The sequence below is a fragment of the Coccinella septempunctata genome, chromosome 3 (genome assembly GCF_907165205.1).
Source record: "Coccinella septempunctata chromosome 3, icCocSept1.1, whole genome shotgun sequence".
Taxonomy (NCBI): Eukaryota; Metazoa; Arthropoda; class Insecta; order Coleoptera; family Coccinellidae; genus Coccinella; species Coccinella septempunctata.
The window spans coordinates 30,457,669-30,481,975 of record NC_058191.1 but is presented as its reverse complement, the minus strand read 5'-3'; the positions used below and the strand labels follow the sequence as shown (position 1 = coordinate 30,481,975).

Below are 24,307 nucleotides of genomic sequence, written 5' to 3'. Positions count from 1 at the left end.
TGCTGATGGAGCGTTTTAGTGGAACATTGCTTTAATGTTCACCGAAGGATGCATCGAAATAATATTGCATCTTCGTGTTTTAGGATGTAACGAGCGTTCAAAACATAGAATATGAAATACCTACCAGTAAGGAGCATACTGGGATTGAGAGAAAATAGAAGCTGAATGGAATTAATCTATATTGATAAATATATCAACTACTTCTGGATCGAGTATCCCAATTGTTTTTTCAGATTAGGAATCATTCTAAAGTAATATTCCGCGATGTTTTCACCTATTTTTCGTGAAACAGATGTTAGAAAAGGGTAGTAGTTGGGGAGCCGACGATGCTAAATCGGGATTTACTCAAGCGTCGTGGAGACCTAGGGGATTTTGAAGATTAGATTGTAGAAAGAAAAAAAGGTTCTATGATGTATGCACTTCCAGCGGTGGGGAAAGCGCCTGCAGGGTCTCGAAGATGTAAAAAAAAATCGTCAGGTGTACATACTCGAGCGTGTCAGATTAAGATACTGCATATGGCCAACGTGTCTCTGATAATGAATTCATGCTTATCTGACAGTTTGCGTGGTGGGACTGACCGTACGGAAGAGTTGAAAATGGTAAAAAAAAAAAATCTGCGTGTCAGATTTTTGGAGGATATGTTAATTAGACCCAAAGGAAGCTACTTTTCAAGGGACTGACAATTTGGACGTGACGCAAGGTCACAGCGTTCCTTTGAAAATGTAAAAAAAAATCGTTACTTGTACATACTCGAGCGTATCAGATTTTCATACAGATGGTTAATCTAGGTGTTGCAAACATGTTGACCCATTAATCTGACACTAATCAGGGGGGGTTTTTCAATCTGACACTTTGAAGATGATAAAAATTCTTTTTTTTCGAATATTTTCTTGGCTGTACCTCTAATTGTTTTTGTATTCATAATGAAAGTTGTAGGTAATAAAATTCTACATAACTTTTGTCTGAAGCAATTTTACATACTCCAAATCGTTCTCGAGTTAGAGGGCAATAAGGGCGAGAAGCTTAGCCACACCTGCGAAAGGGCAAGGTCAATGTAGATTCCCAGTCTAATCTACATTCATCCAATTGTCAAAATGACAAGGTATTTCTATGAAGAAAATTTCGAAATTAGTCACGAAAATTTTAGTGTTGTCTGTGACTGTACCTTAGAATGTACTATTTTCCAACGAGTGAATTTTCGCTTCAGCATGTATCGCTAAACACCTCGCATTAATCGCCATATATCTCAAAAACGTTTGGACGTAAAAAAAATTGCTCGGAACAACATTTGTAGAAAATGTTTTGCTCTACAACTTCCATCATGAATGCGAAAAATATTTGAAGCCCAGGGAAGGAGATAATTCGAAAAAACTGATTTTTGTGATCTTTATGGCTAATTTTTATTGTTGCGGCTTGCTAAAACTGTCAGATTATATTTTTTCCTTTATTTTTGAATCATTAGTTTCAAAATAAGAAAAAACACCACCGCGCTCGAGAATATATACGTGAAGTTTTTTTTTTGCAAATTTTGCGCCCTCCCACACATTTTCGACACGCTTAAATTGTCAGATTAAGAAAATATATACTTTTCAACATGTAATTAACCACATATATCTTAATCTGACAAGCTCGAGTATGTACAATGATCTTTTTTTTTACTTTTCTGACAGGCTGTCCTAGACTAGTCCCTCTATATACAGGTCTAATTTTTGGTAGATATACTCAACAGGGTCCAAGGTATGTCCAGTCCACTTATATTAATCTGACACGCTCGAGTAAATCCCGAATTTCCCTCTTCGGCTCCCCAACTATAGCGCTTATGACGAAAGAAGAGAACTCCACAGGTAATCAATAATGTTGAATATGTGATGACAGAAGCTCCACGAACCTCTGTACGGTTCTCATCTCAACTGCCTGGAGTCCCCGTTGGCACATGTCACACGTATTCGAAAGAAGACATCAATTTGTTGCCATATAGATTGACATGATTATTACCCTCGTAGAATGATGTTCTGCCAGTGGTTTCTCAATCAATTCATTTATAACTTGGTTTTGTTGTTCTGGACTTGTCAATGTCCAAGATAAAATAAAATTGAAGTTTTCATCACTTTATATCTTTTTTTCCCCAATGGTAAGAATTCAACAGGACTGTATTGGTTTATTCTTTTTAGTATTTCAATATAAGTTCTCAAAATATTTCAAGCAGTTTATCTCTTAACTCTTCTAATGAAAAGCTACTTGCTTCACGTATTCATGTCAAATTGGGTTATGGGTCATCATTAAAATTAAAAAAATTTTGGTTATCCTTAGTACTGAAAAGAAAAATATGTTTGAAACCATTTCTATCCAATTAAAGAATACAACTACAAACAGTATTGAAGTTTATTCACATGAAATAGATCAATATCTGAATATACAATTTGGTTCAATTCCAAAGGAGAATATACCTCATCTTCTTTTGTCAGTCGGACATAACTTACATTTCGCCTTGGGACAAATATCTTGTAGACCATTGGTGCGTGAAGTGAAGCAACCATAATACTTGCCACCCCTCAATTCCCACCTCTTCGCATTTCTAGACAACCCCAACTGAGTCCTCCTCTCAGAGTTTGGATGGGAATTGGGCCTAAAATCGTTTTTCAAAGTGAAGGGTTTTCTCTGGACAGGGGATGCGTAACGGAATGGCCCAGTGAAGAGGTTGGGAAAATCTGAACACTTGTAATCTCCAATTACATTTGTCGGTCTGAAATTCTTGACCTCTTTATGGGTTGGCTCTTCATATTGTTGGACAGGCTCATTAGATGTAGATTGTGGCTCCTCAACCCTGGCAGGTGGAACGTAATTCGTATTCGGGGTTGCAGGGTAGGACATTTGCTGGGGATCGGCTTGAGGAGGGTTGTAAAAATTACCTGGAGTAGTAGGAGAAGGGTTGAAGGTATTCTGAGGGGACTGTCCTGGATTGTAAACACTTTGAGGATCCACACTACCTCCGTATTGGTTTGGAGAGGTAAAGTTTTGATTCTGAACGCTTTGGTTCGGATAAAACGACGTTTGATTAGGTTGGCCGTATTGGTAACTTTGTTGCACTGATGGGAGAGCCTGATTCATTTGGCTTGGTGAAGGGTTTTGTGGATTAGGTTGGTACTGAACTGCATTTTGAGGTGGCGGAGTGACAGGGGTGAAATTTGAATTCTGATTGTTTCCATATTGGTATTGAGGTTGGTTGTATTGGGGTACTGGAATTTGCTGACTCATCATCGGTTGATTGAACTGGGGAACTGGACTTGCTTGGGGAGCAACAGGAGCGGGGTCAGGTGGTCTAGGGCTCATCATTGGAGGTTGATAATAAGATTGGGGATTCTGCATTGGCATGAAATTAGAGCCATAATACTGGTTCGGATTCATTTGTATTATTATTCAATGTAAATCTTCAAGAATGTAGCGAGCTTCTTGTTGTCTACATAATAAATAACAGATTGATTCATAAAAACGCGAAGTTTGGAAAAAATTGTCGCACACAAATTTCGATTTTGACAACTTGTTGCCAATTTGTCACGATTCAGTAGACTTGCTTGATATTCTGTTCTGGAATTTCGGCTCTCCAGAAATAATCTGTTGAAACTGTATTGAACTAATTTTATCAAGTCAATAATTCATCCTGTCTTAAAAGGCAAGTGGGTTTGAAAATTAATTGTGACAATTAATTTTCTTGTGATGAATAACATATATACAGGGAATCAGTAAATAAATGCTTGGGACTTCATTACTCGATGAAAATTACTCGAAAGCACCCATCCTTTCAAGATAGAATGCGTCAACGAGTTAAATGTTTTTATTTTTTTCTGTTTCTGAAAAACATTGAATGAAATTATCAGTGTCTGAAAGTTTATTTCCCTTCATATAGTATTAAAATTTCACAGGATCAGAGAAATGTGGATTATTGAAAACTTACTTAAACTTGTGCCATGTGCCAACGTTTCTCGGATATATCTCCACGTCTTCGTGGCGACAAAGAAGAAATTTTCGAAGAAAATTAATTATTTTATTGAAATCTGAAATCTTAGACATGAGTGGAAGAAACACATCAGTTCGGCATAGTAATTGAATATGATTCTAGGCTAACCTAGATACGGAAATACACAACCGTATCAATTCGGCATCACGGGCATTCTGGAAGCTAAAGCTCAATCTGAAGACCAAGACAGCTGTTTACAAAGCAGTCGTCCTCCCAACGCTGCTTTACGGAAGCGAAAGCTGGACGCCCTACAGGCGACATATTAAACAGCTTGAACAAAACGCAACAACGTCATCTAAGACAAATAATGCACATCAGATGGTTCCACAAAGTTTCGAATGCAGAAGTCTTGCAAGGCGCGAGTTGTACAACAATTGAGACTCAAGTAACAAGGGCCCGACTCAGATGGAGTTTTAATGGAGACTCGAGAAGAATACAGCGGCGGCCAGATCTGGTTGGTGACTGTCCATGCCCGGAGTGTGGAAGGATCTGTAGGCCACGGTTGGGTCTCTTCAGTCACAGGAGGGCACACAGTCGCAATTAGCCCTTATAAATTATAAGTCTTTTTTTATATCTTTTTGTAGATTTGTTCCCGGTAACGGGATACAGCAATGAATGAATGAATGAATATGATTCATTGCATTCTGCGAATCAATGCTTATATTGAAGATACGGGTGTAATTTTCCTGGTTTCTGTATGATTCTGGTTTCATTTGTTCAATACGATGCTTTCTAAATCTACTGTGTGCAAAATCAATTTACCAACAGAGGGTAATTGTTAATTGGAAATGTGAATATTGATGATGCTGTGTTCATTTTTGATATGTAGATACTTGTGAGATTGTTTGAGGACTGGTTGAGCTTGTATTTCAATATAATAATATGTACCTAGTGATGTTCTTTACAAAATGATTAATCTCCTTTAGAGCCCTAAAAAAGTGGAAATATATTCAAGGAACGTGGCCGTGGTATTAGTTGAACTGTGTTTTTAAAAACCCACATTCCGATATTACTGGGAAATTCAAGTAATATGATCTTACAAGGAAATTGAATATCAGAGACTAAGGGCGGCATTTTAGAAATGTTGTTCTCACTTCGGTTGGTGCTTAAAATGGTTAGAACAAAGCCCTTTCAGAGCTTGTTGAATACGATCGAAAACGATATATTTCTAGTTCTAGTTGAGAGAAATGAATATATAATTTTGATGCATATGGAAACTAGAAATACTTGGAGGATACTTTAGATTGCATGATAATACATTTCATGGAATTCAATAACAATATCATGAATAATATTCAAAATTTATTATTGACCTCAAAAAGTATGCAGTAACAATGAGCATTGTCAGACAAAAATGTCAAATTCGAGTTTTCGGGTTGTCAGATTCGAATTTAAAAGGCGATTTTTAGCGTGTTACCGGTTACTTGTGGTTATGTCATCTGAAGTTACCGTTGTATTTTAGCGTGAAACCGGTTATGGAGGGGAAGTGATATGACGTCATATCCTACGTCATCAGTATTTACCGCAAATAACCCAGCTCGCGATCAGAGTTATAAGCGGTGACAAGGGATTGTTTATTTGTCAAATGTATGACACGATTGAATGAAAAACGTTATCGAGAAAAAAATCGCATTTTTCATTTATTATAATGTGTTCAAAGTGCTATTCTGTATAGTTCTATTCCTGCCGTAATATACTTTTGAGAACGAGTCCATGGACTTTACGGAATGTGGAAAGAAATAAAACATGAACCAGCAGAATGCAAGCAATGCTTTCTTGGAGGAATTGGATGTTGGCCACCAAAATATACCACTCGTTCATCAAAGAGAAGAATATTGATCTCCGCCAGTGTAGAACCTAATTCTTGGTAGAAAAAACATCAGCTGCTATAGAACCCATCGCAGTTTCCTTGAACACCATTCCAGAAATAGTTCCGAGCTTATACCAAGTTTCACCAGTATAACAGAACGGCCCGGAAAATGTTCATATTATATAATGCATGTGCTGCGAAGAGTTCTTTTTTCCACATTACTTGTGCGAATACCATTGTACATAAGTATGAATAAATTTTTCAAATATCTATCGTTCAGAACCAAAATATTCAGAATTTCACGAAGGTTTCCCCTTTTAAGCAGAAAAGTATTGTATCCAGTGTTCATTGGGAATGGATGGTCTGTAATATTCTTTTCGTATCTCAAAATGAGGGCTTATACTATTCAATCTACTATTAGTTATTTTAGAATACATTCGATCGTAATATCGGAAATAGTGTCCATGATGAAGCAAACTTGTTGCGATTCCATTTCATAATATAAGAGAAACTGTCTCAACTGAGTACTGAGTTGAGGTTATTTTTGTTTTGACATGTAGGTACGATCAATCATTTTACATAACCAATCTTATTTTTGCGATTCATACTGGTTATTCAAATCATTCTTCCCGCGGAAGAGTGGGGGGTAACCGCAAGATACCGCTTGTAACATAACCGGTAACACGCTAAAAATCGCTTAAAATTTCTGTATGGAATTTTTGAATAAAACACCATAGTATTTCGATCTAAATTATCAAAATTCCCTGCCTAAAAATGTTGGTGATCTACAACGGACAGTGTTACGATAAGGAAACTCTCTTATCCCATTTGAATAGAGTCGTAGAACAGATCCAATCAGTTGAAGACGTCAATATATCAGAGGGACACAAAGGGTGCTGTTTGGCGAAGAACTCTTGTCGTAGAATTTGCGACAAATGCTGTACATTGCGGCCCAAATTAGAACCAGCCATTCACCATTGTTGTGAAGGGCATCATCATTGTTGCGGTGATATTGCACCAATTAGCTGCGATATCAAAGAAATATGTGACAGAGAAGAATGTTCAAATTGTCACAATCACGCGCATCCCACAATATGTCATCATCACCCAGATCGAAAATGCATAACAGTTCACGAGAAACCACATATTCTGCCTGCAAATATTGCTAATAACCCAACGTGTACGTGCTGCAGGGGATGCATGAAAAACACCTGCGTAATCCTTCCACAAATTAGCAAAAATAGCGAAGCGAAACACACAAAATGTAAACAAATCCCTTGCATCACATTTCCAGAGGATAGAACTGAAAAATCTTCACCGTGCAAAGCCAAGGGGGACAACTTCAAAGGAAATCCATTCATTATTAACGAGAATAAGAACAGAAATAGAAACAATAATCAAGAGAAGCATCAGTCCGTAGCTCACACATCGTCACCGAAAAAATGTACCTGCGAAAATTGTCAAAGTGTTAGATCCGAAGACATGAAAGCTTTCGACTTATGTGCATGTAATAAGACCAATGGGTTGCAAGATCATTGTAAGCTTTGTCATATGCCTAGGGGCAGACTTGGGTATTTGAAAACTAATAAACAAGCATCATGAATATCTTTCAGAAAAAAATTAGACGATGTTGTTTGATCAACATAATCAACATAAAAGTCTAGAAAAAAAGTTTTTGATCGATTCATCCATATAACACAGATTTTGCCCTGTGTGAATGGAGTATATATTTATAATCGAAATAGGTAACTCAGGAGTGAGCTCAAAAAAACGTGGTTCATCTCGGATTATTGAAAAAACTTCTGTTTCGCAACAGCCCCACAGCCCTATAATCGATATCCAAAAAGTTTGAATCAGGAATACTTAAATGAACATTTTTCTTCTGGAGATCAATTATTGACTTCACAAAATTTCAACAACTTATGGTTCTTAGTTATTGGTATTGCACTTGTTAACTCTTATTGGGTTTTGCTGAAATCATGTTCTCTGGTTAAATTAGGAAAGATTCGATAATTCAGGTATCAAGGGCTACATTTTCATACAGGGAGTCCGCGCCGTGGGGCAGTGGTCAATTGCTCTAAATCTATTAACTTCACAAAAAAGAGTTTCAAATAAAACTTTCCTTTTTTTGAGTGGAGCATCTCCTAAAATTATTTAGAACTGTACAAAGTGTTTTTTCAGCACAGTTATCAACTTCGAAATTTTAAATGGAACCCTATATATTTTTGAATTCCTTGTTGAATTTTAATATGAGTTGGATAACACAATTATGTCTGAGTTCTCAACGGTTTTCGTGAAATTTGACTTTTTATTAATATATCGACAATTTGAGGTACTTACATAAAGGACTATAGCTCCGTCTCTATTCTATGTGATTGATTCAAATTTGGACTGTGTCTAGTCAATGAATAAAACACTAAAAATTCTTTTTGTAAATAACTATATTATATACAGGGTCCACGAAAACGTAGATCAATTATCAAAACAGAAATTTCATTTCTTTTCTGTTCATTATTCGAAAATTTTTTGTTCGCTTTTAGTTGTTTTAAATAATGAACAGACAAAAAATGAGTTGCCAAGGTTCAGACAGACGAAAAGAGTGTGCGGACGAAAAATATATACGGACGAAAAGTATATGCGGATGAAAAGAACTTTCCTTTAAAAAAGTCTACTTTTTGTTCGGAATTAGTACGTAATTCGTCATTTTTGTTTAGGTCGAAGAAAAACTTTTTTCATAATTAGTGTTCCAACGAATATATCAAATTAGGCGACTCACTTTTGGGCTATCCATTTAGTTCGTATAGCGTGACCTCACACGTGTTCAGAAATAGAGATATATCAGGTGAGGAATGTTACATGCCATATCGGAATATTTAATCAAGCCCGACGTACCTTCAAACTGAAAATTTAAATTCCGAATATCTAGTTATTTCAGAACATCATCCGAAATCTTGAATAAAAATCTGGAACAGTCGAGCATGCAATATACAGTCACGCTATTATAATTTTCCACTTCCCTGGGTTGGGTTTAACAATTGAATACTCTGCCAAGTTGATGATTTATGTTATCTCTTTCGCGCTTTTTAAACTGAAAAATAGCTTTGCGATAGGATTAAGAGTGGGCAAACCATTTACTCCAATTTATGAGATTTACTTCAAACATAATTACTCAGTCAAGTTGAGTTCAGTGAAAGAAATAGGATTTCTACTTATACAGGGTCAGTCAATACTGCCCCATTGGTCGATAATTGGAATTTTCCGCTATGAGAATGAATCGACTCTACTCAGCTCATAAGCTTAAATAATTTTTTTCACAGGCTAGTCCAAATGTGGTGAATCACGATACCACGCTGCTTTGTCAACTGAAAATACCAAATTTTTATATCAAATTCTGAATTCAATTTCGAAATACCCCTATTTTCATATTTTATCTGTGTGCGTTTTTGACGTAGGTCAATTTTCCGACAAATTTCATGGACAATGTGATTTCTCGAAAATTACTTTTTAAAAATGTCCATTTCTTCAAATGATATGCCCTAGGTCTTTAAGAAACCCTAGTGAAAAACTTTTTGACGTAGAAATTTCAGGGTTTGAACTGAAGATCATATCTTGAAAACCGTTCCGGATGAATGTATGATTTTATTTTAATTGAATTTCCGAAGTCTCTACGTTCGGTCTAAAAGACACTGCCATTTTTCGAAATGGCATTCAACAGGCAAAAAGAGTTAAGGTCATTCCATTTAGCTCTCTAAAAAACCTGAAAAGCATGAAGAAATAAATTTCAGTAGTTTATAATCAGCATCAGTCATATTCAATAAATCCATATACAATCTCACATTATTTTGAAGTTTTGAATAAGCACATTAACATAAAGAGAATTATATAAATTATCGAAAAAAAAAGATTTTGTCACTGTTTACACTGAAGAGCCAGAGAGATAATGAATTTATGCAAAATTTATAAAATATGATTTTTGCATCAAATGCTGCTTCTATTGAAAAAATATATCAACCAAGCAACTCATTTATTCATTTATTCACACAAAGGAACGCAAACAGGACAGTATCCAAAAAAACAGTGTTCGCTGAGTTAAAAAAAAATATTCAATATAAAGTAATTGAACAGAATAAAATTCCTCATTAAATAAAGATTGTCATGGTAGCTGTAAAAAATTTAAAGTCATGATTGTTGGGTAACAGTTTTCATGAACAATTTTACAGATAACCTGAAAACAGAAGCTTACATTTAAAAAGCTTCAACAGTGATCAAGGACGAAGAAAAATATCCACATGGGGACAAAACATATTACAAGTATTCGGCCTTGATCAACTTAAAAAAATATATATTATGTCACTGGACATCCTGTGAAAAAGCGGAGGCCTAGTCTAAAAATGTTTTCCATTTGCTGATGAAATTTTCATTTAATTACTATCCCAATGTTCGGTGTAGAGGTTTTTCATCCGTTTCGTCCTAGAAAATTTCGTGTTCCATAATAACATGTTGTGATATGCAATATCTCATCGATCATATCCAAAATTTAATCTGCCCAACTGTCATGTAATTGAGGGATGGCATGTCTTCATTTCTCGGAAGTCAAATTAAATCTCACCAGTGGAACACCCCGCTTTTCGTGACAGCCGTGCTATTATTTAGATTTGCCAGATTTATTTTCGCTTTCTTCCGCTATTCTTATGCAAATTTTGAAATTCGTGCGAATCCTGTCGGACTAGTGACCTTGCGCTCGGAAATTACTTGATAACTTTTGAACATCAACAATTGCTTTTCGTGGGATTCGTGAATAGGAAGAATAATGCTAATCGGTGTAACAATCCATCAGATAACTATAAATCCAGTTAATTTGTAATTAGAGCCAGAGAGGTTCTAAATTTCATACAAGAATTTCGCTAGAAGTGTTGTATGTTCCTTGGTTTACTGACCAACAATTAAGACTTGAAATCGCAAAAAAAATTCGATGAATTCATGAAAAAAGCCTTGACCCCCAAAGCTGTTTTCTCAGGAATTGCTAAAAATAAATCAATAGTTTTGGGTACCAAAAACAATTAAGGAATAACCCAAACCAAATTCTTACAGTTAGCTAACTAGACTGAAATTCAGCACACATTTATATTTCGTCCAATAAAAGACATCTTTGCTATACATTACTCATGTTATAAAAATTCATTTAAATTCATATTAATGCACCAAAATAATGATCTAAATTATCTTCGCTACATAACATCCATTGATACAAAAATCAATACATGTTACGATCTAAATAGAACTATACCAACCACCATCATTCGTTACTCTTTTTTATGATTCAGATGTCCGGGCAACCGTTTACTGCTAACTTTTTTAAAGCTCCATGACTGCAAATTGAGTTTCCTGCAAACTGAGAGTATGGAACAAATGAATAGATGCTGCTATCTGCACTCTGGGAGTTAAGGAAGTGAATTGAGTTTGGTCTTTTCACTTGTCAGGAGGCGCTGGGGTATGGTCACACTTCATAGCGTCTTCTGGCATTTAATTAATGGTCAATCAATTCGTTTAGTTTCCATCAAGATGGTAGTAACATTTGTTGATTGTTATATCAATAGATATTTTGTATCTGAACTGATTTATGTTAAAATAAATTAAAAAGACCTTGTAAAACAACTGTGCAACGTCTGCGAACAAATTACTTTCCTTATTATATTTATTAATTCTGCTTCACCAAGTGTATTATCGATTATATTTCAGCAAGTGATCAAATATTCATTCGTATGACGCCAAAATGTTGCGAATATATGATAAAAAATCTCTTATCAGTGGAAATCCTCGAGAGTAATCCTATTATAAAATTATTATGGGCGTTAATGGTAATTTCTGCTTACCGTTCATACCTAGGGCAGTTATCTGCATCCCCAATTTGGTTAAAATCACCACTTGCCATAAAAAACTGAGTTTGCTGTATATTATCTAGTCTAGAATGGGTACTTCGAGCTTGTTCGAAACGTGCTTGGATATCTGATAGGAACCATTAATGCGGCCATTTCAAGAGATTTCTCGATTACCTGAATGTTCATTCATTTCATTTATGCTTTTGGTTTATGGCTTCCTATATAACCATCCGAAATCTCCACAACACGTATTTTGGGACATGAGCGAGGGACGGTTATTCAAAGATTCCAGATAGTACCTAGCAAATTTTCGAGTTTAGATAACGTATTCTCGTTTTCTTGCTCTATAGTTTAGAATCATCGAACTATTTAAGTCTCCCTCGATATTATTATATATTATTAGCTGCTGTATTTCACACACTTCCCTCTATAATGGGCACAGTTTGTACTCAAGGCAAGGCTTGATGAAGCTATAATCGAGCTAGCCCATTTTGAGCATGTGAAAACTCGATTTTATGTGACGTGTGGCTTGTTGAAGAATAATTTGATTTTCCACCTCTTCATAGAAAATAAATTTTTCAATTGCCTAAAAACAAATTTCAACCTCCCTGGATTTCACAAGGTTATATTTTGGTAAATATAACATAGTTTGAAAAGTGCTCCTGAGAATTTCAGTTGTTTGGTAACGTAGACTGCGAGTTTAATTTCAAAAGTTTCGTAAAATCTTCGGCGCAACCTGCGTTACAGTTGATTTGAGCTTTCCTTCAGTGAGGCATTTCTTTTTTTCTGCAATCGTTCATTTTTCCTGTTATTAAATAACCTGCATTTCGACAATAACAATTCGACTGCATATGCTCCTGCTCTGGATCTGATTGTTAAGGCGGGCCATACACCTACCGACTTCTCTTCTTACTCTTTGTTCCTGTTCGTCCGAATTGAAAAATGCCTTGTCACAGTTGCTGCAAGACCATCTCACAGAGTGACGAAAGTATTCTGTGCCATTCTTGTGGGCATATTTTTCACATTGTATGTGCAAATATAACAAGTACTGATCTCAGGACGCTGCTTGAACTTAATAAAAAATGGTCTTGCCATTATTGCACTTCATCCAGAAGAAATAAAAAATCAAATTCAACCTCTTCAGTCTCCCAGCCAGTTCTGTCTCAGCAGGCTCAGGATGATGCGGCTCCGGTAACTATGAGGGAGTTTCACCTGCTTATGGCAAAGCTTGACAATCTCTCTTCAAATATCTCTTGCATGAGGGACGATATTGAGTCCATTAAATCTAGTCAGCTTCAGCTCTCGATTGTGGTGGCAGGTTGCAGCGCTAACATAGTAGAACATGATCGGATTCTCGCAGAGCACGCTCGTCAAGTGGAAGCTCACACTGCTCAGCTTTCCTCCCTCGATAATGGTGTTTCCTTGATCAAGACACAAATTGAGCAAATGAGTATCTTGACCCCTCACGAAGGCCATAATAGTCCAACTTCGGCCAATGAACTTTATGTTGAGATCGAGGAGCGTAGAAAGAGGTCAAAGAACATTATGGTCTATAAGTTGCCTATAGAAAACAACGTCACAAACCTTTTGGTACCTGTTAATCATATGCTAGCTGAAATTGATCCAAACCTCAAAGCCATTAAGGCCGTTAGAGTTGGCAAGAGAAATCCTTCTGATGCCTCCCTGAAGATCACGATGGAAAGTTCTGAATCAGCAATTAAGGTCTTGAAAGGTAAAAACAAAATTTCAAATAAAAGTGTAAAACTTCACTCGGACCTTACTCCCATGCAGATCCAACACTTGAAAGATTTACGCAAGGAATTAAATTGTCGTAGTTCTAATGGAGAAGATCTCACTATAAAATATTTTAACGGAGTTCCTAAACTTGTAAAATCATCAAAAAACAATATACAGGATCCCTTGGTAGTGCAGGGGAGGAGCTGAGTGAGGTTATGGTATATTATCAGAATGTGCGTAGTATAAGGGGTAAATCTAAGTTGTACGAGTTCTATAAAAATGTTAGCATTTCATCATATGATGTTATTATTCTAACTGAGACGTGGCTTGATCAATCTATTAAGAGTTCCGAACTTCAAATTCATAATAATTATAATATTTATCGTTGTGATCGTTCGCATAAATCAAGTTCTAAAAAGATGGGGGGTGGTGTCCTGCTTGCTGTTAAAAAGTGTCTTAGATCTGAAATTGTTCTTACTTCTAATGAGAACGTGGAGGATTTATTTGTCTTAGTCCGTGGTACTAAGAGTGTTTTGTTCGGTGCAGCATACATGCCTCCTTTGCTTGGTGTTGAGTATTTTGAGAGTCATTGTTCTAACTTTGAACATGCCATGGAATCTGTCAAGCCGGACTATGTGGTCATAGCCGGTGATTATAATTTAGGAAATTGTGTGTGGGTGAATGACGATTTGGGTGTTGGTCTTAGTGGTGTGAATGATTTGCGTGCTCAAGCTCTTGTTGATACCTTCGGGTTTTATGGTCTTCACCAGGCAAATGCAATAGAGAATGTTCATGGAAAAGTATTGGACTTGGTTTTCACGCAACAACACGATACCGTGGTTGATTGTGCGGTTGATGTTCTTTCTAAATTGGATGCGCATCATCCTGCACTTTCGTTTACTTACAAGTTCTTCAGTAATGTATACAATGAGTATGAGATCACTGCATATGATTTCAGGAACAGCGATTTTGATAGTTTGAATGTCTATTTCAGTTCAATTGATTGGGTTAATTCGTTGCCGGTTGATGCTTGATGTTCTGGTGGATACTCTTTACAATTGTATTTACGAGGCTATTGATGTGTTTGTTCCTAAAAGACGTTTGAAGAGAACTAAATTTCCTGTATGGTATTCACACGACTTGAGGCAGCTTGTATTGGAGAAGAAAAAATTTCATAAGAAGTTCAAAATATCTAAGTCTTGGGATGATTATCTTGTGTTCTGTAATCTGAGAGCCCAATGTAAGTCGCTTGCAAGTTCTTGTTACGCCTCCTATGTTGATCGGGTGGAGGGCCATATAAAGAATAATGTCAAAGCTTTTTGGAATTTCGTTAACGGAAAGCGTCATGATAACGATATTCCTTCTGAGGTCATGTATGGTGAGAGATGGCTCAACAGTGATCGGGACATTGCTAATGGATTTGCAAATCATTTCCAGTCAGTTTTTGCTGCGGCCTCTTATCCACCTTCTGGGATGACGGAGGGCGACTCCACTTCATGTTGTGATGTGGGTGGTATCTTGAAACTTGAATTGACCGAGGTTCTGCAGAAACTTAATAGCTTGGATATAAATAAGGGCCCTGGTCCGGATCAGATTCCCACTATTTTTTTACGCGGATGTTCTTCATCCCTGGCTTTACCTCTTCAAATTGTCTTCAACAGATCCCTTGAATCTGGTACTTTCCCATCCAAATGGGAGGAAAGTTTTGTCAGGCCTGTTCATAAGTCAGGAACTAAACTCAATGTAAGTAACTATCGCCCAATTTCCATCATAAGTGCTATACCTAAGTTGCTTGAACTGCTGGTGTATGATAGAGTCTATGAGAAGATTTTGCCAGGTATATCTCCTCGGCAACATGGTTTCTTGAGAGGCAGAAGTATCGAAACTAATTTGATACTTTTCACGCAGTACTCCATTGATGCGTTGGAGCGTGGGAGTCAGGTTGAGGTCATATATACTGATTTTTCGAAGGCGTTCGACTCTGTCGACCACTCAATTCTCGAATCTAAACTTATCCAATTTGGAATATGGGGTGCTCTTCTCAGATGGCTATTGTCCTACTTCAATTTTAGGATTCAATTTGTCAAGGTTAGGGATGCGCTATCTGACGCAATTCTGGTAACTTCTGGTGTTCCTCAGGGCAGCCACTTGGGTCCTCTACTATTCCTAATTTTTCTAAATGATGTATCCAGTTGTTTTTGGCATTCTCTGTTCCTGATATTTGCGGATGATCTCAAAATTTTTCTTGCAGTTGACAATAGGGAGGACGCTCGTAATATCCAGGCTGATCTTGACAGATTGGTAAAATGGTGTGAACATAATAGACTGCATCTTAATGTCGATAAGTGCAAGCACCTAACCATCTATCGCGGTAGTCCCCGAGTTGACTGCACTTTCTCATTGTCTAACAATTTCCTTGAAAGAGTAGACCAAATCAGAGATTTGGGTGTACTATATGATTGTAACATGAGTTTCAAGCCTCATGTTGATTATATTGTAAATAGAGGTGTAAAGTTGCTTGGGTTTATTATCAGACACTCGCAGGATTTCCAGTCGGAGGAGACACTTAAGTATCTTTTTGTGACGCTTGTTAGGCCGACGCTGGAGTTTGCTTCAGTTGTGTGGTCTCCTTATACGTACATGGACTCTGAGAGGATTGAGAAGGTACAAAATAGGTTTCTTATGTATATTTCCTTTCGCCTTGGCATGGAGAGGATACATTTTTCAGCTTCACTCATGAGATCTAGAATCGATCTGCCCTCATTGTTCCTTAGACGCAAGCGTGGAGATGTGATATTTTTTTCTAAGTTGATTTGTGGGGCACTAAACTGCCCTGATCTGCTTGAGCTTTTCAGCTTTCTGGTTCCTCCTAGGCGAACCAGAGGTAGAACTCTTCTTCATATCCATGGTTATAAATGTAACTATTCTAAAAACTCTCCTGTCCCAAGGATTAGCAATCACGTAAACGTTGCATCTGTCTCAGGAATTGACTTTTTTAATCGGTCTTTATCGGGGTTAAGGGGGGAGATATGTCGGGCGATTGTGGCGTGATCTTTGTTTTTGAATTCTTGAGACTTTTTTGTTTTCTTTTTTCCGCCTTTCGAGCTCCGCCTCAGTTTGAATTTAAATTAAGTTTAAATTTAAATTAAAATTGTAAAACACGTTGTCTACTGTTATGAAGTGCTTTTCGCTATCAATGTGCTGGTACTGAAATTTGTAAATCTTGTCCATTCCATTGTGTTGCACACAGTTATTTGTGTTATTTTTACTATTGTATTAAAGGGTATATCCCGTTTATTTCTTTAAATAAATAAATAAATGAATAAATAAATGTGGTTCTAGTGAAAAAAGTTTAAGAAATCCGCCGTGTCAAAATTTTTTATTTTGTTATTGAACTATATGAGGCCAATTCATGAAATTAAGAACGAAAATCGAGTAGTTTTATCTTTTGGAAGATTTTCAGAAAAGAAATTTGTGGAATAATAAGGGATTAAGAATTGTCACAGCGAATTGGCAACAAAAAGACAATCATAATTTCGCCGGCGTTTCCGAAAAATTCGTTCCTTACTCAAAGCTGAAATGAATTTGTTCTTATATAAAACATGAATAACATCAATAAAATGACAAAACCTTATCTGGAAAATTTGAAAAACATAGTCATACAAAATAAAATGGTTTCGGGAGTCAAAATGAGAGGTTGAAGCTTGCATAATATTTTAAAATTAAATTCAAATTTCATTCTCATTAATGAACACCTGGTGCGGAGAAGCTGACAGTTTTATGACACATTTCTATTTTAATCAATTGCAACGATAGAACTACATGTTAGATGAAATAACAAAATTTTTCCTCTAATTAATAAATCAGAGGAATTTTATCATTCAGATATCCCCAACTAAGAGGACTGAATACCATCAAGTAGTAGAGAATGGGTAATGATGCTAATAAATCTTGAGTTTGTGAATTCAATTCCGTCGAACAGCAGTTTGAGCTTGGCATTGAGGAATTGAATCTAATAAACTATGCAATTTAGGATCAAATCAATTCGTTCAATTTTTCAGTGCATGGCTTCGGCAGATATCTTTTACGAACGATTTTGTTAATTCAGTATGCTGTGATTAGAGCATTTCATTAGATTTAATGAAAGGTTGCTTCAATATGTCATCTCTAAAACTGAGTTGATTCCCTCAAGTCATGTTTTTATAAAATATCAAAAAAATTAGCGTCCTTTTCGATTAATTCACATAAAACATCGTCCCACAAATTGAGATACTGTGCGTTTTTTCAAAATGTTCATATGAATCTTACAAATACCATATGTACCGCTTGGAGAATACTAAGTAGATGGAATTTGCAGGATATGTGAACCGAAAGAGAAAGAGCCGAACATAATATACCTAACGTTCAAGAGTCCAAAACTGAGACAATGACTCTAACCTATTTTGTTGAGCAGGGATGTGGTTAAAAATATGTGATAACGTTTTTTGTCGAAAAGAATAGAAAATAATGCCCCCAGCAAAGATTACTTATAGAGTTAGGTTAGGATAGATAACCTGAACTAACAATTTTTTAGTGTATATAGTGGAATAAAACCATGAAATTTATTTTCATATAATATACGTTAAAATTTTCTGATGCTATTCAATCAAAATCCAAACTTACGAAGATATTTTTGTTACAGATTTATGCTAGTGCTAGTGTGCCTGATATTTAGTGTGTTATCAACGATAGAATCATACACGAATTTCGCCAACGAAACTTTATTTTGGATGGTGAGTATGAAATTCAACAACACAGTCAGACTAAGTAATTAATTTAAGATATTTTAATTTTTTTCAGTTTTCATATTATCATTTGAAAAAATGTAAAAATCGTTTCAGAACAATAAGCATTTCTTTGAAAAATTATTAGGATAGGACTTGCTTATGCTGAATAAAAACCCTGATATCCATAAATTTTCGTTTTGAGAGAAAATCTATGATGATTGTACCAACCTGAAAAATTTGAATGGTAGACAATTTAGTACCGAAATGATCCGAAAAAAACTATATTTTCCATTGAATCAAGAGTCTCTAATTAGTTTGAAGAAATACGTTTTTCAAATACTCTGGCACGTTACTTTTTTTCACCAGTAGGTACTTGAAAAATATGGATGATCTCCTTACCTGCTTAGAGAATTTCTCACTTTCACTCAAACACTAAGCAGTTTCTTCTAATGTTGGTTTGTGGGCTCAAAAGTATAAAGTATATAAAAGGTACTTCAGTGTTGTATTGGATTGATGAATATTTGTTCACTGAATGAAAAGTAATTTTCTAGCTTCTCAAACTCAAAATATTCGATCAAAAAAAAAAAGAACAACCGAATTCTAGACTCTTTGTGAAGCAGGCCAACATTTGAACTATCTGCGTCCTAAACCTAACAGAATTTTGTGTCGTAAGATATTAATTTTATTATGGGTCGAAGGAGTCTTCTATATATAGATATATAGCATGCCGTCAACTACTTGTTGCGTGACGGTGATACGTGATACGGTTGCTCGTCTGTAGGCCGCTTAAGAAGATCTGTTGCATGTCTGTACCCAGCTTCATGTTGTCATGTTGTCAAGCCTGCACAGATTCTGAATCAGTTCGCACAAACTTTTTTTTTTTTTTTTTCTTTTTTTTTGGTGTAGCAGGGGGAAAATCTGCAAACAGACGAACACACCCTCTCCTGAGGGGGAACAGTGTGGGGATTCTCACTATCTGAGCTCGAGACCCACTAAAAAACCCTTAACTGCTTCTTCATAGGTTCCGGGCATTTTGCCTATTAACCAGTTGACTCTTATGGTTTCTGGACTCTCACACGATCATAGTCGTGTTGATATTTGTATGCTGCCTATAGCTTTTATAGGTTAAGCTCTTCTTTGGTTACATTTAAATACTTAACTGATCTCTGGGTCTTCGGTGGTAGGTTCTTGACCTTCTAGCTTCTTCCGTTGGATCGTAGTCGACTAATCTTCGTAGTTCCTCATTTGTATGTTGTTTGGCTTTGTCGAATATCCTTTCCGCCTTTCTCTTCATAAATTCTGTAACTGGTTCCCATTCCAAGTCCTTGTAGATTTGTTTGTTCCTAACAAACCAGGGTACGTCCATCGCCATTCTAAGGAGTTTATTCTCAGTGGCCTGTATTTTCTTGATGTGGGTCTTGGCTGCGAAGCCCCATGCCGCCGATCCATATGTGAGTTGTGGTCGCGCAATTGTTTTAATCATCGTCAACTTGATGTTCTTATTCATGTGACTTCTTCTGCCTATGAGTGGATAAAGTTTACTCATTGCGGCTTTTGTTTTATCAACTGCACATTTGATGTGGTTTTTCCATGTAAGTCCTCTGTCAAGCGTCACTCCTAGGTATGTTGCTTCATTTTTCCATTCAACCTCTTCTCCATCAACTTCAAGGTTTTCTTCCATCCTCAATCTTCTCTTTTGCAGTAATATTGCTTGAGTCTTTCTTCCATTGATTTGTATTTTCCATTTGATGCACCATTTGAGTAATTCATCTATGGCTTCCTGCAGTCTCCGGTGTATGATCTCTGGGCGTCGATGTCTGAACGCTATTCCTGTGTCATCTGCGTACAAGGTGAGCATATTTCTAGCATTCTTAGGGATATCATAGACGTATATTACGTAAAGCAGAGGTCCAAGTACCGATCCTTGAGGCACTCCCGCTTCCAATTGTCTGGTTTTAGAGGTTGCTCCATCTATTTTCACATAAAAGTTTCTATTCCTCAGATAGTTCCTTATAATCTTGCACAGCTTGGTCGAATATCCTGCTTTTTTCATCTTGTAGATTAGGCCTTCGTACCATACTCTATCAAAAGCTCTCTCGATATCCATCAGAACTAATCCTGTGGCCTGTTTGGTCTGCATTCCTTCGGTGACGTATTCTATGAGCCGTAATAATTGGAGTTCAGTCGAATGTTCTCGTCGAAATCCAAATTGTTCGGGTGGAATTATCTTCAACATTTCTGTTTCCTCATTCAGCCTTTTAGCGATAACTCTCTCGACGATTTTTCCTAGTGCTGATAGTAGGCTGATTGGTCTATAATTTTGAGGAAATTTCCGTTCCTTTCCAGGCTTGTTGAAAACTATCATTTCTGCAGTTTTCCATCTCTTTGGGTAGTATTCGGTCCTCATCACTCCGTTTGTTATATTCGTCAAGGCTGCTATTCCTTTTCTAGGCAATTTCTTCAACATATAATTCGTTATCCTATCTTCTCCCGGCGCTTTCCTGTTTTTCAATTCATTATGATCTCTTTGATTTCTGTTGGTGAAGCCGGGTTTGGAATGATTTCGGTTTCCGGTGGTTCCATCATCAGTTCTTCGTTTGCCTCCACTTCTTCTTCTAGATCTTCATTGTCATCATCATTTCTGTAATTTATTCTGGCTTCTCTCTCAATCGAGTCGGCAAGTGCTTCGGCTTTTTCAAGTCTCGTATATACCATTCCGTTTGCTCCATGCAGTGGAGGTATAACTGTCTGTTCTCGTCGTAAGCGTTTTTGCATTTTCCAAGCCGAGTGATCTATTGTATTCAGTTCCCTTAATCTCTGGTGCCATCTGTTATTACGCAGTTCTGTTAAAGCATTTTTCAATATCTGGCTATGCTTATTCAGTTTCTTCTTGTCTTCTTCTCTTTTTGTTGTTCTGTAGATTTTTCTGAGTCTTCTGTTCTTTTTTATAAGTTCCTTTATATCCCTTGGCGTATCTCCGTGTGAATGTTTCGGAATTGGTTTCCTTATTCTCTTGGTGCTTTCTTCATAGGCTTCTTTTATTTTATTTTCCAATTTTTCAACTCCTTCATTTAATTCATCCCGGAATGTCGATAAAAAAGGATCAACAATAATGTTAAGTAATCCAACGATCAACCAATCAGATGTTTATTGCCTACAACTATTGTAGCTGGAGGAAGAAATCAGAGATGTTAAGTTGAGTATTTCGCTACGAAGTTTTATGAGTTCGGAATTACGAAGGTATCAGAAAAATATCAAAAGTTCATACAACAGAATGCAGATATTTGACTGATTGAATTCAGTAATCCGTAGAAAAATTTATGTTTTATTTCACAATGAAAAAAGGAATCACTTTTCTGCTAACCTATACTTATTTTAAATACCAATCACGCTCGACGTAGCAAACCGTCGTATTCAGAATATATTCGATTTCATTGAAACAACAAAAACACGAGCAAATCCATTCTACGATTTCGTCAGAGCAATAAACCGTTCTCTCGAATTGTTTCGAAAGGCCCGAATTGAATCGTTTCCTATCTTCCGATTGACGTAATGTATCCCAACGATTTTCAAATCTGCCGAATTTAACGCTCCAGAGGACGCCCTCATTTCGCCTTCTTGTTACAACTCTATTCTGCCCCTCGATCCAAGGAATTTCCCTGCTCTAGCTGACGTGAAATTTTCTCGTTTAATCGTTCACCTCAGCTCACATTCTAGTTATGTTAGGAAATAACACGGCTGCGTTTTATAATAAAGTTCATTATACTATCACGAAGCCCTGGAATATTTTCAGAATTATGAAGTTGAAACGAAGTTATTCCTGTACTTGGAATATTTGTTTTGGAAACAAGAGAATAGAACTTAACACAGTTTATACGATTATCACGAAATCAGTTTTTAAACATTTTTGAAAATCGTATAATCTGTTTAACGTTCAATTACATACGGATTTTCATCAAGTATCGGCCAAATCAATTCAAACAATAGAATATTTAGTACCTAATAATTCCGCTTTGTGTAGAATTCCTGGATTATTCGATTCTGTATATAGGAATTGACAGAAATATGAAAAGTTATGACTTTCGAACGTCATTCGAACCGATTCATAAGGGACATATTCTGTTTTAATGATTGATTTGTTCATCAGTAGAAATATAGGAAACACCCTAATATCTCTACTACTAAAAACCGAGTACATTGTGGTCAGTGAAAACACTTTTGACAAAGAAATGTCGCTGAAAACGTACTGTCAATACAGAAAAACTGTTTAATAACAGTTTTCTGTATTATAACTGAAGGGCTCGAAATTCGAATTCAATTCCTTGTATTGAATTTCAATGTCGACTTTGTTGAGACCAGAAAACAAACATCCTGAGCGACAAAACAAAAGTATGGTTTTGTTTTGTGATCAGAATATTAGTTTTCATTCGAACATTGTTTGGAATCAATTGATATCAAAGAAAAACACTGAATGTGCTATATTTTTATTTGCACTTCATAAAAAATTCACAAATATTTGAAATTATGGACAACGAATAGAGCTTTGACCGGGACACAATAGTATATGGTGATCTGTTATACGTTAAAGGTGTTATTTCTGTGCGATACGTTGTTTTGAATTGATTAACTTATTGAATTTGTACAATATCAGAAATTAATATGAACCAATATACAATTTATCATCATATAACATACAATACAAATTCCCCTAAATAGGCCCTTCATACAAGGGATGCTTCCTGCATAAACAATTTACGTGGATGAACAGGTCTCCATTGACTTGCAGTAGTTCATTGCATATGGTGTTGTCGCTAATGTTTGCAGGCCTTTACGCCCTGAAAATTTCATCCACTTTTCAGCACTGAAAATAAAAATCAATGAATAACCAAGTCACATGTTACCAGTTTCAATACTTACATTTCCATTATCCCTAGTAAATTTCGTGATCCACAGTTCTTCATCAATAATTTTCGAACGAATCTTGAGGTTTCGACCAAGAAATTGGACAAAAATTTCAATAATCAGCCACTAGAACTAGCCTGATAAGCAAAAGGCGTAAGAGAATCAAAACATTCAAAACTTCTTTGATCAAAATGGCCATCTGAAATCTCACAAAATTTCATTTGTTTCTGGGAATGTCCTTCGAATTAATATTTTAACCAGTATTAGGGCCTTAAAAACACATATGAAACACAGATGGCGCTCACATCAATTTAGTCGCTTAGTTTCCTATCTTTCTACTCTAAAATCTTTGTTTATCACATATTCGAATTCATGTGACGGTTGTGGTTGTCAGTTTTTATAAATATTTTTGAGTGGATAATTATTTGGGCTTTTTCATCATCTCTATATTTCGTGTTTTCCAACTTCAGAGTCTACTTACCATTTTATTCCGGAGTACCTTTGACCTAAACGCCTGAACTAATGATTGTGCCTGGTACCTAGAGAGACCTACAAATCCTAAACTGGGGAAACCAAACCTATACATTTAGACTAAGATTCAAAGAGCATCAAAAACTCACTCGAGTAACGAGTAAACCCTTATTTAGCATCGTGGGTTGCTGTACTACAATTCATCATTTACTCCTGTAATTTTTCACTTAAGGTCTTGATTTATCTTCTGAATTAAAGTTGAGGATTCTCTTGATGTCACTAGGCTTTGTTTTCTTCCAATTTGATAATATTTCCAGTCAAGAAAAATACGTTGAGTTTTATAGTCTTCGAAAATTAACTCCAGGATTTTTCACCTGTTTTTCGTGTTATATCAGTAAATTATCGACGCAGTGACATTGTTTCAATGGTGATATGTACAAGAATAACCCTGAAAATCATGAATTACTGAGAAATATTCAATATGCATTCAGCTTAACTTCAGGTTAAATTGAAACAACTGATTAAAATCATTGATCATTGTACAAAATGTGCATACATTTGAGGTTTTTGTCTTTCTTCTCCAGCCACGAGTGTCAGTACAAAAGCATTCCACACTTCACAGTTGGAATCGAATTATGTCAAACTGCACTCGAACTCTGAAGGCCTTGTCAAATATACATTGAAGAGTAGGCGACGTAAGAGCGAACCGGATTTAAGGGCCTCAGTG

The 24,307-nt window shown here is 36.2% G+C and overlaps 2 protein-coding genes across 2 annotated transcripts in view; both read left to right on the top strand.

Annotated features, from left to right (window-relative positions):
* Window positions 1-24,307, top strand: part of LOC123309672 (potassium voltage-gated channel subfamily KQT member 1) — a 100,514-nt gene that overhangs the window by 37,239 nt on the left and 38,968 nt on the right. Inside the window, exon 5 of the mRNA XM_044892884.1 lies at window positions 18,123-18,213. Within this exon, the coding sequence (XP_044748819.1) occupies window positions 18,123-18,213 (91 nt within the window). The remainder of the gene's footprint in view (window positions 1-18,122; window positions 18,214-24,307) is intronic.
* LOC123309673 lies at window positions 5,359-7,445 on the top strand. The gene is made up of 2 exons (XM_044892885.1): window positions 5,359-5,406; window positions 6,523-7,445. The coding sequence occupies exon 2, from the start codon at window positions 6,600-6,602 to the stop codon at window positions 7,425-7,427; it is 828 nt and encodes a 275-aa protein (XP_044748820.1). The 5' UTR covers window positions 5,359-5,406; window positions 6,523-6,599; the 3' UTR covers window positions 7,428-7,445.

Excerpts from the sequence above, each read along its gene's own strand:
- LOC123309673 (XM_044892885.1), top strand. The coding sequence starts at position 6,600 with ATGTTGGTGATCTACAACGGACAGTGTTACGATAAGGAAACTCTCTTA.